General features: G+C 44.6%; 1 protein-coding gene across 1 annotated transcript in view; it reads left to right on the forward strand.

Moving 5' to 3' along the window:
• Positions 1-637: 637 nt before the first annotated feature.
• CPM (carboxypeptidase M) overlaps positions 638-18,240 on the forward strand; it is a 63,820-nt gene continuing 46,217 nt past the window's right edge. Inside the window, exon 1 of the mRNA XM_077839619.1 lies at positions 638-1,010. Coding sequence (XP_077695745.1) covers positions 638-1,010 — 373 coding nt within the window. The remainder of the gene's footprint in view (positions 1,011-18,240) is intronic.

Consider the following 18,240-nt stretch of genomic DNA (forward strand, 5'->3'; position numbering starts at 1 on the left):
GGTGTATTATCCACCTTCTGCAGCTGGAGAAACTGAGGCAGCAGCAGCCACCCCTGATTACCCCTCTACCTAGTCTGCCCCTCACCACCCTTCTTCCCGCCCCACCCCATGTGACTGGGGACTGGTTTTTCCTTTTGAGAAGAGGGATTTAGTGGGGATCCTTGGCGTGAAAAGGCTCTGCCATGGGCTTGTCACAACGTTGCAATCAGCGGGACGTTTCCAGCCCCGGAGCCTCGCATTACCCCGCTCAGCATTTCAGGCCGGTGGCCACGGCAGGGACCCTTTCTGCTGAGGGCTCAGCTGCGCCCCCGCCCGCCAACCAACCTACCTACCTTTCCTGGAGCATGTGAGACCGTCCACGCTCCACGCCGCCCGGCTGCCTCCCGCAGAGCCTCGAGCTCCGCCGGGGCTGGTGAGGGCGGGAGAGGGGGAAACAGACCCGACCCCTTCTCACCGCCCCCCTCCATGGGCGGGCCCCGGGGACCAGACTGGATGGCTCCTGCGTCAGTCAGCGGGCAGGGCACGTCCCCTGAGGGGGGCGGGGGGGGGGGTGTCACACCGCCTCCTGCCCGGGCTGCCGAGCTTGTGCCGGGAGGTGCGGGCGCCGCCGCCGCTGCTGCTGCTCCGAGCCAGAGCCATGCGGGTAGGAGCGCGCCCCGGGCTGCTGCTGCCGGCAACAAGGCGTGTGGGGCGGGCGCCTGTCTCAGCCCGGGCGGGACAACGGGCCGGCTTCAGCCCGGCGTCTCGAGGGAAGGGGCGGTGGGACGAGGAGGCGCTGAGCCCCGGGAGCCGGCGGGCCCGTGGCGAGCGGGGCTCCCCGGTGTCACACGGCGTCTCTGTTTGCTTCCAGGAGGCGGGCGGCAGCCTGTGCCTGGCGCTCCTGCTCCCGGCGCTGCTCGGCTTGGAGTTCAGCTATCACCGCAGCGAGCAGCTGGGGACGTTCCTGGAGGAGGTGCACCGGCGGCACCCCTCCATCACCGCCCTGCGCAGCGTCGGGCGGTCCGTGGCAGGTAGGCTGCTGCGGGGCAAGCTCCGGAGCCGCTGGAGACCGGGGGTGGGGGGGGGGGGGAAGGTAGGTGTGTGTTATAAAGTATTTGAAGAGCAGCTAAAATAAAAAGTCAGACGGTGTAAAGATGTTTATCCGCATGTTAATTCATTAACCTATGACGAATGGCTAGTGGGGAAACCCACGTCTGATCTAACTGCGCCTTGATTTATGACTTCTAGCCAAAAACGATATAATTCTCAACTCAGTCTTTTGTGCCTGGGAGCAGATGCTTTGATATTTGACATACTCAGGTAGTTGATTGCGATACAAGTAGAGGGCTTGGCGACTGCTCTATTTCTGTAGTTCCTAGCATCGGTCTACTTACATTTGCCCCTTCAGGGATTTGTGTGTGTGTGTGTGTTTTAAATTTAGATTGCTGTCTCTCAAACTGTAGTAACAAACCTACTGAATGCAACATTTAGTTATATTAAACCACAATGTAACTTATCCTTTGAAATAGGGCTCTGAAGTTAGACAGTTCCAGGGCTACAACTTCAAAAATGTAGCTGATTTCAATATTTTTTAAATGGGTGTAAGATGTCCAACTTAAAAGTCCAAGCCAGTCACAATGATATTGTAATGTGTATTTTCTAATTTATGGATAACTTTAAAAGATATATAGTCTTCCTGGATTCACCCACTGTTCCAACAAGTACAAGTAAAAAGTACTTTGGTGCTGAAATCAAGACTATTGTGTCCCTCATTTAACACCAACTCTCAAGCTCTTTGGGAAAATATAGGGTATGTCTGCACTACGAAATTAGGTCGAATTTATAGAAGTCGGTTTTTTAGAAATCGGTTTTATATATTCGAGTGTGTGTGTCCCCACAGAAAATGCTCTAAGTGCATTAAGTGCATTAACTCGGCGGAGTGCTTGGACAGTACCGAGGCAAGCATCGACTTCCGGAGTGTTGCACTGTGGGTAGCTATCCCACAGTTCCCGCAGTCTCCGCTGCCCATTGGAATTCTGGTTTGAGATCCCAATGCCTGATGGGGCTAAAACATTGTCGCGGGTGGTTCTGGGTACATATCGTCAGGCCCCCATTCCCTCCCTCCCTCCGTGAAAGCAAGGGCAGACAATCGTTTCGTGCCTTTTTCCTTGAGTTACCTGTGCAGACACCATACCAAGGCAAGCATGGAGGCCGCTCAGCTCACTTTGGCAATTAGGAGCACATTAAACACCACACGCATTATCCAGCAGTATATGCAGCACCAGAACCTGGCAGAGCGATACCGGGCGAGGAGGCGACGTCAGCGCAGTCACGTGAGTGATCAGGACATGGACACAGATTTCTCTCAAAGCATGGGCCCTGCCAATGCATGCATCATGGTGCTAATGGGGCAGGTTCATGCTGTGGAACGCCAATTCTGGGCTCGGGAAACAAGCACAGACTGGTGGGACCGCATAGTGTTGCAGGTCTGGGACGATTCCCAGTGGCTGCGAAACTTTTGCATGCGTAAGGGCACTTTCATGGAACTTTGTGACTTGCTTTTCCCTGCCCTGAGGTGCCAGAATACCAAGAAGAGAGCAGCTCTCACAGTTGAGAAGCGAGTGGCAATAGCCCTGTGGAAGCTTGCAACGCCAGACAGCTACCGGTCAGTTGGGAATCAATTTGGAGTGGGCAAATCTACTGTGGGGGCTGCTGTGATGCAAGTAGCCCACGCAATCAAAGATCTGCTGATATCAAGGGTAGTGACCCTGGGAAATGTGCAGGTCATAGTGGATGGCTTTGCTGCAATGGGATTCCCTAACTGTGGTGGGGCCATAGACGGAACCCATATCCCTATCTTGGCACCGGAGCACCAAGCCGGCGAGTACATAAACCGCAAGGGGTACTTTTCAATAGTGCTGAAAGCTCTGGTGGATCACAAGGGACGTTTCACCAACGTCAACGTGGGATGGCTGGGAAAGGTACATGACGTTCGCATCTTCAGGAACTCTGGTCTGTTTCAAAAGCTGCAGGGAGGGACTTTATTCCCAGACAAGAAAATAACTGTTGGGGATGTTGAAATGCCTATAGTTATCCTTGGGGACCCAGCCTACCCCTTCATGCCATGGCTCATGAAGCCGTACACAGGCAGCCTGGACAGTAGTCAGGAGCTGTTCAACTACAGGCTGAGCAAGTGCAGAATGGTGGTAGAATGTGCATTTGGATGTTTAAAGGCGCGCTGGTGCAGTTTACTGACTCGCGTAGACCTCAGCGAAACCAATATTCCCACTGTTATTACTGCTTGCTGTGCGCTCCACAATATTTGTGAGAGTAAGGGGGAGACGTTTATGGCGGCGTAGGAGGTTGAGGCAAATCGCCTGGCTGCTGGTTACGCGCAGCCAGACATCAGGCCGTTAGAAGAGCACAGGAGGGTGCAGTACGCATCAGAGAAGCTTTGAAAATCAGTTTCATGACTGGCCAGGCTACGGTGTGAAAGTTGTCTTTGTTTCTCCTTGATGAAACCCCCCGCCCCTTAGTTCACTCTACTTCCCTGTAAGCTAACTACTCTCCCCTCCTCCCTTCGATCACCGCTTGCAGAGGCAATAAAGTCATTGTTGCTTCACATTCACGCATTCTTTATTAATTCATCACACAAATAGGGGGATGACTACCAAGGTAGCCCAGGAGGGGGGGTGGAGGAGGGAAGGAAAATGCCACACAGCACTTTAAAAGTTTACAACTTTAAAATTTATTGAATGCCAGCCTTCTGTTCTTTGGGCAATCCTCTGCGGTGGAGTGGCCCCCACCGCGTTCTTGGGCATCTGGGTGTGGAGGCTATGGAACCTGGGGAGGTGGGCGGTTGGTTACACAGGGGCTGTAGTGGCCGTCTGTGCTCCAGCTGCCTTTGCTGCAGCTCAACCATACACTGGAGCATACTGGTTTGGTCCTCCAGCAGCCTCAGCATTGAATCCTGCCTCCTCTCATCACGCTGCCGCCACATTTGAGCTTCAGCCCTGTCTTCAGCCCACCACTTACTCTCTTCAGCCCGCCACCTCTCCTCCCTGTCATTTTGTGCTTTCCTGCACTCTGACATTATTTGCCTCCACGCATTCGTCTGTGCTCTGTCAGTGTGGGAGGACAGCATGAGCTCAGAGAACATTTCATCATGAGTGCGTTTTTCTTTTCTTTCTAATCTTCACTAGCCTCTGGGAAGGAGAAGATCCTGTGATCCTTGAAACACATGCAGCTGGTGGAGGAAAAAAAAAAAAGGGACAGCGGTATTTAAAAAGACACATTTTATAAAACAGTGGCTACACTCTTTCAGGGTAAACCTTGCTGTTAAAGTTACATACATAGCACATGTGCTTTCGTTACAAGGTCGCATTTTGCCTCCCCCCACCGCGTGGCTACCCCCTCAACCCTCCCCCCTCCCCGTGGCTAACAGCGGGGAACATTTCTGTTCAGGCACAGGCAAACAGCCCAGCAGGAACAGGCACCTCTGAGTGTCCCCTGAAGAAAAGCACCCTATTTCAACCAGGTGACCGTGAATTATATCTCACTCTCCTGAGGATAACACAGAGAGATAAAGAACGGATGTTGTTTGAACGCCAGCAAACATACACTGCAATGCTTTGTTCTACAATGTATCCTGAGTATGTGCTACTGGCCTGGAGTGGTAAAGTGTCCTACCATGGAGGACGCAATAAGACTGCCCTCCCCAGAAACCTTTTGCAAAGGCTTTGGGAGTACATCCAGGAGAGCCGCGAATGCCAGGGCAAATTAATCCTTTCACACGCTTGCTTTTAAACCATGTATAGTATTTTAAAAGGTACACTCACCGGAGGTCCCTTCTCCGCCTGCTGGGTCCAGGAGGCAGCCTTGGGTGGGTTCGGGGGGTACTGGCTCAGTCCAGGATGAGAAACAGTTCCTAGCTGTTGGTAAAACCAGTTTCTCCGCTTGCTTGCTGTGAGCTATCTACAACCTCCTCCTCATCATCATCTTCTTCGTCCCCAAAACCTGCTTCCCTGTTGCCTCCATCTCCATCGAAGGAGTCAAACAACACGGCTGGGGTAGTGATGGCTGAACCCCCTAAAATGGTATGCAGCTCATCATAGAAGCGGCATGTTCGGGGCTCTGACCCGGAGCGGCTGTTCGCCTCTCTGGTTTTCTGGTAGGCTTGCCTCAGTTCCTTAAATTTCATGCGGCACTGCTTCGGGTCCCTGTTACGGCCTCTGTCCTTCATGCCCTGGGAGATTTTGACAAAGGTTTTGGCATTTCGAAAACTGGAACGTAGTTCTGATAGCACGGATTCCTCTCCCCATACAGCGATCAGATCCCGGACCTCCCGTTCAGTCCATGCTGGAGCTCTTTTGCGATTCTGGGACTCCATCATGGTCACCTCTGCTGATGAGCTCTGCATGGTCACCTGCAGCTTGCCACGCTGGCCAAACAGGAAATGAGATTCAAAAGTTTGCAGTTCTTTTCCTGTCTACCTGGCCAGTGCATCTGAGTTGAGAGTGCTGTCCAGAGCGGTCACAATGGAGCACTCTGGGATAGCTCCCGGAGGCCAATACCTTCAAATTGTGTCCACAGTACCCCAAATTTGACCCAGCAAGGCCGATTTAAGCGCTGTTCCCCTTGTCGGGGGTGGAGTAAGGAAATCGATTTTAAGAGCCCTTTAAGTAGGAAAAAAGGGCTTCTTCGTGTGGATGGGTGCAGGTTTACATCGATTTAACGCTGCTAAATTCGACCTAAAGTCCTAGTGTAGACCAGGGCTTTGCCAGTTATAGCTTGAGGCTTCTGCCTTTATGTAGATAGATTAGTTTGATTTATCTTTTAGATTTCAGCGCTTTCTAAGATACACATAGATGTGCCTGGATTTTTTTATTTAAAGAAATTTTAAAAATCCAATTTAATAAGGACATTAGCATACACCTACATTTATGCATGTCTTGTCAAGTGTTCTGAAAATAAATTTATGTACATACAGTACTTTTCATTTGATCATGGAACAAGAAATTATTCTAAGAAATACGGTATAAAGTTAGAGATGAGGAACTACATTCTTGAGAAACATGTTCACATAATCCTGATTAATCTGTTTTTGCTTAAGCAAGAGCAATTGTAGCAATGATCAAATCTATGATTGTGTTCTAGATAAAGCTGCATCATTATAGGCGGATTAGCATGAAGAACTATAGTAGCTAGAGTTGCTCTTTCATGTAGGGTTAAAAATAAAGGTAAATGTGTGACTTCAGATTTTCTGAATACAATAGTACTTGTCTGAAAGAGAATTTGATTTTTAAAGTCCAGTCTCTTCTGTTTTGGCTAGATATCAATCATCACTGGTATTAAGTGTGAAAGCAGCTGCCAGACCACTCACTCACTCTTGATTTAAGGAAATAACTGATCAGCAAATAACGAGTAAGGACCAAACTAAAAAGAGAATCAAAGAATTCAGAGATGGACTAATTCTAGTAGGTCATCTAGACTATCCACCCCAATGGAGGCTTGTTCTCAAATGTTAATGCTAATTAATATTGACACTTTTAATATTTTGATCTTGAGGGACCTTAACTGTTAAATATTGGGCCAAATTCTGCCTTCATTGCCATCCTGGGACCGCACAGGCTTCTGTGTGGTGAAACTAAAGCTGAATTTGGACCCTCTCACAAGATTAAACTTTTCTAACTTATGTGCTTAAAATATGGCCCCTAAATAAATATTTAGGCACCTGAAAAATCAGACCCCTTCATTTAGAAGAACTGAGCACCCACAACTCCCATTGACTTAAAACCCAAAACTGGAAATGCACTTATCCTTTGTCAGTGAGCACAGATTACCAAGGATTTTGGCATCCCCTTTCACTGCTCTGCTTAAGCACATGGGAGAGGTGGGAGCTGAAAGTTTTGTCTCAGGAGTGCCCCCCTGCTCTGCCTGCTAAACTTGCATCATGCAAAGTGAAAAGAGAAGCGCTTTTCTCCCTGCCCTTCCTAAGCACTTTAAGCAGAGCAGTGAATGGAGTAGATAGGCACTGAACAATGTATCAATACCACATAAAGCAGGGTTGGGCAGACAAATGAAGATGATAAGGAATCCTGCAGGAGAAGACAGCAGTATTGCATTTTTCATCCACCACAAGTAGTTGGAGGAGTGGGGGAAGTGGTATCTGGGATTTGGGTGGAGAGAGAGCAAGAAGGTTCTTTCATTCTCAGCAGCCAGCAGAGGATTTCATCCCACGCCCAGTAATAATAGTTAGAGACCTTCCCACATGACCACTAGCAGAGATAACTGGCTTCCAGAATGATTAAGCTAGTGCTCACTTTACCCCCTCCCTACATCACTGGGATCAACATTAGGTAACACACAGTGTGTATGGTAACACCCATTGTTTCATGTTCTCTATGTATATAAATCTCCCCACTGTATTTTCCACTGAATGCATCCAGTGAAGTGAGCTGTAGCTCACGAAAGCTTATGCTCAAATAAATTTGTTAATCTCTAAGGTGCCACAAGTACTCCTTTTCTTTTTATTAGATTCTGGTACACAGTTTTCTCAAGTTTTTCTCAAGGGAGATAGAATCTACATATATAATTTTAAAGTTTAAATTATATCACCATTTATATTCCTGCCAGGATCCTGAGGGAAACTAAAAACTAAACATCAGTCCTCTTCCCCAAGTAAGGAAAACTGTCAAGAGATAATTATGGCACCATTAAGGTCCATGGAAGACTAATAGAAGAATTGGTATTCTGAAGACACTACCCAGATCAGTAGCTACACTAAACTTAAAGGAACAGTGTTACATACATGCCATCTCTTATCAATTATCTTATCTGTATCTTTACTTCTACTCATCACTTGAGCTAGTGAGATTTCACGCAGATGCTCAATACAGTCCCTGTTTGCTAGAAACTGGGAGTGGATGACAGGGGATGGATCACTTGATTGCCTGTTCTGCTTGTTTCCTCTGAAGCACCTGTCGGAAGACAGAATACTGGGCTAGATGGACCATTGGTCTAACCCAGTATGGCTGTTCTTTTGACTAATAGAGCCCTGCACGCATTCAAAAATGTGGATCCGCATCTGCCAAAATTAACATGCATCCGACCCATGATCCACTAGGTGTCTTTTATATGTATCCCGCAGCAGCAAGCCATCTCACAAGGGCTAGCGAAGGTGGTGTGGGAGCGGAGATGAGTGAGCAGGGGGTGGGTCTTGCAGGGAAGAGGCAGCATAAGGGCAAGGACTGGGGATAATGGATGGCACAGGGGTGGGGCCTCAAGGAGAAAGGGGCTGCGGGGAAAAGGGGTGTATCATTGGTTGCTGCTCCTGGGGGCTCACAAGTGACAGCAGCAGCAGTGTGTGTTGCATCACAGCAGGACAGAGGGGTGGGGTGCTGGGGCTCTGCCCACTTCAATCCCTGTGGCTGGGGGTGGGCCCCGCTGCCCAGGAGTCAGCGGGCTGGGAGTGAAGCCAGTGGTGCCCGACCAGGCCATGGTGGGGACGCTGGCGTAGCCCGAGGGTCCCGAGCTGCTGGACAGGAAGTGGTGCGGTGAGCGGGTGCTGGACAGCCCCGATTCCGGCCTGCCGCCCAGCCACTTGCTGCCAGCCTTGAGCGTGCTGCGCCCCTCAGGCTGCCCAAACCGGACACTGTGGGCCAGGTGCTGCTGGTGAGCAGAGCCCTGTGCGGTTGTATCCGCATCTGATACACTATCTGCAAAAATGGTCTGTGGATATGAAGCGGATATCCACGGATTTGCAGGTCTCTGCTAATAGTTCCATCTAAACTTGTAGCTCTGTACAATGGTGTATAATAAAACCTTAAAGCTAGTAAAAATCTAGGAAAACAAGTTGAGGTAATGGGAGGAGGAGGAAAAGGAAATAATTTTCATGCTGTCTTTCAGATCCTAGGCTAGATAAATTTAACATCTTTTGAAGGTGCACAGAGAGCATCAGTCACTGTTAATTATACACTCTTCCGTGCAAAATCTACCCTGGTTTACATTTTCTTCAGTGCAGTTTAAGTCAGTAGGTTTGCATGAGGTTTAAGTTAAGGGACAATTTGGTCTTTATGCTATGATTTTTAGATCCACATGTGGCATTTTGCATTATTTTAGACATGATGTTTGAACATGTAACATTATTATTATTACCCTATTTTAGTGTATAGGGACAGAGTGAGGACCTGATTTTCAGAATGCTGAGCTTCTGAAATTCAGGCCTTAAGATTTACACAGACATCTTTCTGACTGTAAAGTGACAGCTTCCTAATTTTAATTGCTCTGTGGGCCAAATTCTTTCTGCACTTACAATACCATTAATAATGGGAATTGGTGTAACTGAAGGGAGAATTCAACCCATTATCTTTGGTGTCCGTTTACTTTGAATAAAACAAATTCTTCTGCCACACTTGGCTCACTTTCCCAAAGCTATGTCTTGCTTGGTTCTATGCTGCCTCCTGGATCAAGAAAATTATCAGCTAAATTCTATTTGCAGAATTTTTTACTGGCGATGAGAAAGAACAGAGCTTATTCTAAATCCCAGGCTGATTTTGCAGTGCTTGCAGTTGGAAAAATTCCATCTGACAAATTATATGGCAGTCATCAATAATAAATACATAATTTCACCATTTCATTTTTAGGATAATATTTTCCGCTAACTGCAATTTATTTATTGAGTAGTTGCACAATTTATTTCTAGAAACCCAGTGCTTATGCCATCCTACTATTGCACTGAATTAGTGTTCTTATATGATCCTTCAGTAAGAACGTAGAACATAAGAATGGCCATATTGGGTCAGACCAAAGGTCCATCTAGCCCAGTTTCCTGTCTTCTGACAGTGGCCAATGCCAGGTGCCCCAGAGGGAATGAACAGAACAGGTAATCATGAAGTGATCCATCCCCTGTCGCCCATTCCCAGCTTCTGGAAAACAGAAGCTAGGGACACCATCCCTGCCCATCCCGGCTAATAGCCATTGATGGACCCATCCTCCATTAATTTATCTCATTCTTTTTTGAACCCTATTATAGTCTTGGCCTTCACAACATCCTCTGATTGACTGTGCATTGTTTGAAAAAATACTTCCTTTTGTTCGTTTTAAACTTGCTTCCTGTTAATTTCATTTGGTGGCCCCTAGTTCTTGTGTTATGAGAAGGAGTAAATAACACTTCCTTATTTACTTTCTCCACAACAGTCATGATTTTATAGACCTCAATCATATCCCCCCTTAGTTGACTCTTTTCCAATCTGAAAAGTTCCAGTGTTATTAATCTCTCCTCATATGGAAGCTGTTCCATACCCCTAATCATTTTGGTTGTCCTTTTCTGAACCTTTTCCAAGTCCAATATATTTTTTTTGAAATGGGGTGACCACATCTGCTGTATTCAAGATGTGGGCAAACCATGGATTTATATTTTAATATGGATATATACCTATCTCAGAGAGCTGGAAGGGACCTTGAAAGGTCATCAAGTTGAGTCCAGTCCCCTGTCTTCACCACAGGACCAAGTACCATTCCTTATTTTTGCCCCAGATCCCTAAATGGCCTTCTCAAGGATTGAACTCACAATCCTGGGTTTAGCAGGCCAATGCTCAAACCACTGAGCTGAAGGTAGAAGCTTTTGAGCTACACAGAACACTTCTTGACCTTGTACCTCCCACCAACAGAAGTTGGTCCAATAAAAGTTACTTCCTTGTTTACCTTGTCTCTAACAGCAGTTCTGACAGACCAGTGGGAAGAATGAATTCTGGGCTGAGAATGCCCTGTTCCCGATTTCTAGACATTTAAATCTGAGGGTTGGGCATCTCAGCTGATATGCTGTCAGCATGAAATAAGGAGAGGTGGGATCTAAAGAAGATGTACATATTGGAAACAACAACATTAATTGCATCTGGACATGAACTGGAAGCCAACAGAGACTATAGTACACAAGTGTCATGCCAAGAAACACTTATAAAGGAAAGGACAGTCATATTTTGTACAGGCTGCGACTTCAGTGTGGTCCTCAGGTGTAGCTCTCCAAGCAGAGTGCATTGCATTAATCCAGTGTGAAAGTGACAAAGGCATGGATAACTGTGGCAAGACCCACATCAGAGAAGAAAGGTCACAATCTCTTAATCAAGAGCATGTATGTTTATGGCTGGCCACAGTTTCTTCTTATGAGCCAACAAAGTTACCAAGGATCTATAGGAGCCCTAGATAGCTCACCTTCCTAACAATGCAGACAAACTCCCTCTGTTGAATAAGCAGATACCCAGAGCAGGTGACAAAATGCATGTTTTCCCAGAGTTGGCCATATAGCCCCAATCCCCAGTTAAGCACTTGGAAACCTAAAAGACTTCACCATCTGGATCTAATGTAAAGGAAACAAAGCTGAGTGCTTTTTGCATATTCATGGTCTGAGAGCCCAAGCAGTCCCATTTTCTCCCCCAATGGCTTTACATACATCCAGTAGAGATTTGACAGGACAGAGCTTATCATCCCACATGCAGGCTGAGCAGCCAGAAGAGTGGTGGCCCAACACTAGTCTCTGTGTTGTCAAAGAGAAAAGTACCACTCCATCTAACCTTGTCAGTATCAGCAAACATGTCAACAAAACACGTCAACCTCTTGATCAATGGTATCAAAGGCAGCCAATAGATTCAAAGGAATTGGCATGGGTGCTTGATGCCTATCTGTCACCAAAAGGAGAAAATCAACCAATGAGACTTAGGTTTGTCTTTATGTCATAGCCAGGTCTAATTCTAGATTTAAAGGGTTGTAGAAGATCTCAGGAATGCAGGTGTTAGTGGAAATGATTTACCTCAGCCTTATCAATGACCTTTCAGAAAAAGCCAGGTTAGAATAGGGTGGTGACTGGAGAGATGACCCATGTCAAGATTTCACTTATTATGCAATTGCTTGTTTAAAAGATACTGGTACCATTCCTTCCCTGAGAGAGTGTTTACTCTCCACCAATAATAGACCTGCTGTTTCTCTGCTCAATTTTTAAGCCAGCCATGAAGGGGGCACAAGTTGACAGACGTTGCATGATGGGAAGCTTATTTCCTCCTGAATTTCATATAAGACAGGAATATTGAGAAACACCTGATAACCCAGTAAACACTTGGTATTGATTGTTTGGCATGTGTAGTTTGGCAGGGAGTGTGTTTTCCTATTTGTTTGAACAACACTTAAGCACATTGTAGGTTGCAATATAAACTGGTCAGAAACAAAACCCTGTTTCATTGTATATTGTATCCACCTGTGTTTCTTGATTTACACTTAGGATTTGTCTACAGTGGCAAGTGAAAGACAAAACTTTTGTTTTTCAGAGGTGTTAAAAAGTACACACACTCCCGAAAGACACAAGTTTTGCTGACGACAAGCGCCAGTGTGAACTAATGCCGCTCGTTTGGGGCTGGAAGTTATTTGTTGGCGTCAGAGCTCTCTCCTGCCAACAAACAACGGCTACACTGTGTGCCTTTTGGTGGCACGGCTGTAGCGGCACGGCTGTGTCGCTAAAAGCTGCGTAGTGTAGACATAGCCTAAGTCCCTCACCCAAAGAGTTTACAGTCTTTTTGTTATGCATTTTTCCACTATCTGGCACAATGGGCTCCTATTCCATGACTGGGGTTCCTAGGCACTACTGCAGTATACGTAGCAGTATTATTGGATAGTGGCGAATAAGAGTAATTGCCGCTTTATTCACCTCCATAAATAAATATAACAAAAAAAGATAATTTCTTAATTAAAATCAAATCTGTAGTTGGATCCCATGTTACTTTCTACCTCCTGCAAAGCGGAGTGTGCCTATAGCTCTCCAGTGCCAGGCAGTTGGAATTGCCTCATTGAGTGGAGAGTTTGTAAAGAGAGAAATCACCCACACTTCAAAAATAGAGTGGCCCAGATACGGCCCTTAGTTTATAGACTTGTGTAACCACCACTTAGTAGAGCAAAGGCCATGTCAATCTGTTTCAGCTGTGTAACATTTTGACTTTAATAAAAGGTACTCTGAATTTATGCCAGAGGAATAAGATTTGGAAGACTTTCAGAGTGTAACTAAGGCCCAGTGTTGGGGGAAAAATATTCCAATTTGTTCAGTAGTTTCTAATAAGTAACATAAACTTATTTCTTTCCTAGTAACATACCATAATGGCATAACCCTATATCTTTCCTTAGTATTGTTACTTTTCCATCACTCTAAAAATGTTGCAGACTTGTGGATCTTACAAGGTCTTGATAATAGGTAAATAATCTTTATATGAATATAGTTAAGATGAGCAAAATTGCAGTACCCTGAGAGAAGTAGTTAAGTCAACCGAAGCCCCAGTATAGTCACTAATAGGTCGGTGGAAGAATTCTTCCATCAACTTAGCTACTGCTTTTCGGGATGAGGGGTGGCGGGTATCTATCACAACAGGAAAAATTCCTTTGGTCTCTGTAGCAAGTGTCTACACTACAGTGCAGTGGCATAGCTACAGCGTTACATCTGTACTGCTGCAGCAGTTGTAGTGTAGCCATACCCCCCTTAGTTTTAATAGCTTTTATCTTTTCTTTTACTTTGGTGATCAAACCATACCCATTAATCGTACTTTACATCCACGGATGTTCTCCAAACCTTCATGCAGCTGAATATTTTGAGACAATTTATTCAATTAACAAGATGTTCAGAATTTACTTCTGAACATCTTGTTAACTGAATCCAGTGCAGAAACCTATTGTGAGTCTCTGAACGTTTTCTTCAGTAGAGAAAAAGCTGGTGTTATCAGAATACGCCACTATTCCCCCTCAGTTGCACTAAGAAAGTGCAATCATCTTTTAATAGTGCTTTGCCTTTCTATAGCACCATCCATCCATGAATTTCAAATGCTTTACAAACATTAATTAAGCCTTATAACACCACTGAGAGACAGGTTTTATTATCCCTGTGATACAGATGAGGAAGCCAACAAATAGTACAGTAATTAATTGCCTTGTTCCAGTTCACACAGAAAAATCTATGGCAGAGCTTGTAATAGAACCCGGGACCAAGTTCAGCTGTGGTGTAAGCAAGTGCAAACCCTGCTGAAGTCAATGGGAGTTGTGCCAGAATATGCCAAGAATGAATTTAGCTCTAGATCTCCTGACTCCTTCCAATTCCTCTGCTTTAGCCACTAGTGCTAAATGACTTTGTTTTAGGCATTTTGGAATCCACATCTAGGTGGAACAAGCTAGTCAGCAAATGAATTCAAACTTAGAATTCATTTGAATCTAATGAATAAGTGATCAAACAGGGAAAAAAGCAGGACACAGAGTTTAGATATTTGTATTACAGTACCACCGAGGAGCCCTAATCTGAAAGTACATCTGCACAGCAGCTGGGAGATGTAATTCTCATCTTGAATGGATGAACAGGCACTACTTCTGCTCAAGCTAGCACATAAAAATAGCTGCATGACCGCGGTGGCTCAGGCTAGTGGTTTGAGCACCATCCCGCCCAACCTCCTGATTATAAATTTGGGTGGCTAGCCCAACCCACTGCCCATGCCACAGTGGCAACACTGCTGTTTTTAGCCACAGGCTAGCATGTGTATGTCTACCCAAGATGGGAATTACACCTCGCAGCTGCTGTACCCATAGAATGAGACCTTACTGTGTAAGGCACTGTGCAAACACAGAACCAAACAAAAATGTTTTCTCTATAGCACCCATTTTTAAAAGTAGCTAAGTGCTGTGTCTGGTGAAAGCTCCTCATCACACAGCCATCTCAGCTATTACCTGTATGTGTATGCCTCATAAAAGCAGTTCTTTAACTTTAAGACTGATCAGTTTGTTAGTGAATTTATGGCTGACTGTTAAAGGTTTGTTGTTGTTTTTTAAAGAAAAAATCCACAGGGAACAATGCTTACTGAGAAAATGATGCAAATCTTTTCCATGGATATGTGGTGTGAGTCACATTCCTGTATATTAGAATCTTACCTTCTGTTGTTTAATTTGACTGCTTAACACACATATGGCTTTTCTCTCCTGTCACTGGTCCTTGATAGCACATTTTCCCCAAAATGTATCTTGAGCTGGTATTTCACAGAACTAGTTAGACATGACACAAGATGCATGGATTACATAGTTATTCAGGTTTTCAGCGTTCGTTCAAAATGGAACATTTTACTCATCAATGGGCTCCGAATCAGGCCCTCATAAAAGTGGGGGATTCTAAAAATTGTTATGATGTTTTAGTTGAACTTTTGCCCACTGTCCCCAAGGATAGTGGCTCTCCTGGTACTTCCCCTTTTTCCTGCCTCTTTCCCTCTAGCTTTATCTCCCCTCCCAGCTAGCATTGTTCTGGTCTTTGTCAGTGCCCATGGCATACAAATGCATGTTAACAAGATTCCAGATAATGCATAAATGTTAATTTTAAAACCAAATGGGTAGGTGAGTTTGACATATTAAAAGCCTTATGAAATCTAGTCATGATATATTCAGTGTGTGGCGGGAGGGGAAAGGAGTTAAAAACAGAGGGGAAAGACCTTTAAGGCTTGTCTAGACTAGACTAAAAGTTGGTGTGTTTTTTAAAATATATTTATTAGCTCTTTAAAAGCATTGGCTGCAGGCTGGAATTCACCTCTACAAGCCATGTTAAAATACAATGTATCCTGTCTACACCAGACTTTTAAGACACGTTAGTTAAAACATTTTAGCAAATACATTTTAAAATACACCTTTTAGACCAATATTGAAATGTACTGACGGATTTAATTAGACAGATTCTTACCAGTGAAACCTGTAGTTGTCTAGGGCCTATACATATTGCCTATATCTATTTGTAGGAAGAAAAAATATAGCAATTTACCTCTGGTATTCATTTAAGTGGCTGTGATAACTTGACTCAGACACTTGAGGACTGCTAAGGATAACAGATTGTGAGAAGTTTCAGAGTAGCAGCTGTGTTAGTCTGTATTCACAAAAAGAAAAGGAGTACTTGTGGCACCTTAAAGACTAACCAATTTATTTGAGCATAAGCTTTCGTGAGCTACAGCTCACTTCATCGGATGCATAAAGTGGAAAGTACAGTGAGAAGATTTTATACATACACACAGACCATGAAAAAATATACATTGTAAGGAGAGTGATCACTTAAGATGAGCTATTACCAGCAGGAGAGTGGGGGCCCCACTGATTTTTCCATATCCCCTGCAGTCACATGCCCATCATAAAAGGAATGCCATTCCCCTTGATTCCACCTGTAAGTCAAAGGTGACCTTATTCTCGGAGACTGAGGCAGCAGCTCTGGCCTCTTCCTTAGTTGGTATCCCTGGGCTTATGGTGCATAATTATCACGCAATAAAGCACCTTGCCTGCACTGTGGCAAAGGCTATTTAATCTCAACCGTCCTGGCCCAACTTTCCCATAAGTTAAGGAAAGTATGTCAGGGTATGCTACAAAACAGGCTGGCTATAAATTAGTTGCTTCTACGCCATGGTCACCTATGCCAAGAGTTTGCAGGCATGTGTTGCTTTAACGTAACAGATGCAGGGCCATCCGTAAAAGCTGATTTACAATGCCTACAGCAGCTGGCAAAGGGCATTCATCAGCAAATTGGGGAGGATTGGCTAGGCTCTCTATTTTCTGGTTGGGGCCTTTCCCCGTGGCTAAGTAAGTTGTTTAGCCTATTATTTAAGCTTTTCTTTCCTGTATTAATCATGTTATGTTTGCTGTGCTGTATGTGGTCCTATGTAAAAATGCTTGTTTTGCCGATGAAGTGAGCTGTAGCTCACAAAAGCTTATGCTCAAATAAATTGGTTAGTCTCTAAGGTGCCACAAGTACTCCTTTTCTTTTTGCGAATCCCCCCACCCCACTCTCCTGCTCGTAATAGCTCATCTTAGTGATCACTCTCCTTACAATGTATATTTTTTCATGGCCTGTGTGTATGTATAAAATCTTCTCACTGTACTTTCCACTTTATGCATCCGATGAAGTGAGCTGTAGCTCACGAAAGCTTATGCTCAAATAAATTGGTTAGTCTCTAAGGTGCCACAAGTACTCCTTTTCAGATTGTGAGAAATACAGGGTGTTACCTGGCTGTAATTGTTTCATGATGTTTTATAGGCCTTTTTATAGGCCTTTGTAGCCTATCAGTATGACTGTAATTTTTATGTGCGTGATTTATAAAGGTTATGTTTTGTTGTTTGTGTTCCCTGTGATCATGGTGAGTAAAGCTGGTTAGGAAATTCCTCCATCCTCTCCCTCTCCCCCCCACGTAAAACAGTTTTATTTACATATTGTAGTGGGGGGGGGGTAGAAAGCTTTAAAAAAATTTGATTTGGGGGGTTTTGACAAAATTTGTTTTTTTTCCCCAAAAAAATCCATTTTCAATTTAAAATTTTGATGGAAGATTTTCATGCAGTTCCAGTTGTGAATCTAAACTGGATAATGACTTTATCTAGAATGTTACAATGGGAAGCATATCCACTTAAAATGGTACGTACAAGAGGAGACTGTAATTGTTCCGTTCTAAATATGGAGGTGCAGCTTGCGTATCTTTATCCAAACAAAATCAGCCTCTATGGGCCACTCTTTTGTATTGAAGATGAGGGTGACTACAGGCCATATAGTACTCCCTAATCTGCATTTGTCCCACAGACTGCACTTTGTCCATCTGTTATAGTGACATAGAAAAGCAATACTGTTCACTCAAGCGTAATGGAGAGAAAAAACCTAACCCAGCAAAAACCAACCATGCCCTTCTATTTGTGTAGGACCAACATCTATTATAGAAATATTTAGGTTCAGTTTTTAAATGACCAAGACTGAACCAGTTCAAGCTCTTAAAAAAAAAAAAAATCCAGATCATGAAAACGGAGTCATTCAAAACTAGCATATGGAAAAATCCCATTTTTCCTTTTTGAGACAGGAGATCCACTCCAGGCTTGTTTCTAACTCCATCCATGTACAGTCATGTCAGGCTGCCCCTCCTGTCTGCTGTGCTTGGGAGCAGCCAGGGATTTTAAATTTACAAAAGCTTTTTTTCCCCCATAAGCAAGATCCTTACAGCTTTTTATGTCCTGTTGATGTTAAGAACAGAATGAGCAGGCAAAACAAATGGATAGTACAATTCTCACCTGTGAACCAAAACACAGCTGGTGAGATTAACAACCCCAAAAGTCTTGTGAAACTCAGAAACAGCAAATTTTATTTTAGCATCCATTTTTATTTGTGCCGATATCCTTAACTGGTGCTAGAAAGTGAATATGTAATGACTGTAAAATAACTGGGGTTTAGCAACATGGAACAAACGA

The sequence above is a fragment of the Eretmochelys imbricata genome, chromosome 1, assembly GCF_965152235.1.
Source record: "Eretmochelys imbricata isolate rEreImb1 chromosome 1, rEreImb1.hap1, whole genome shotgun sequence".
NCBI lineage: Eukaryota > Metazoa > Chordata > Testudines > Cheloniidae > Eretmochelys > Eretmochelys imbricata.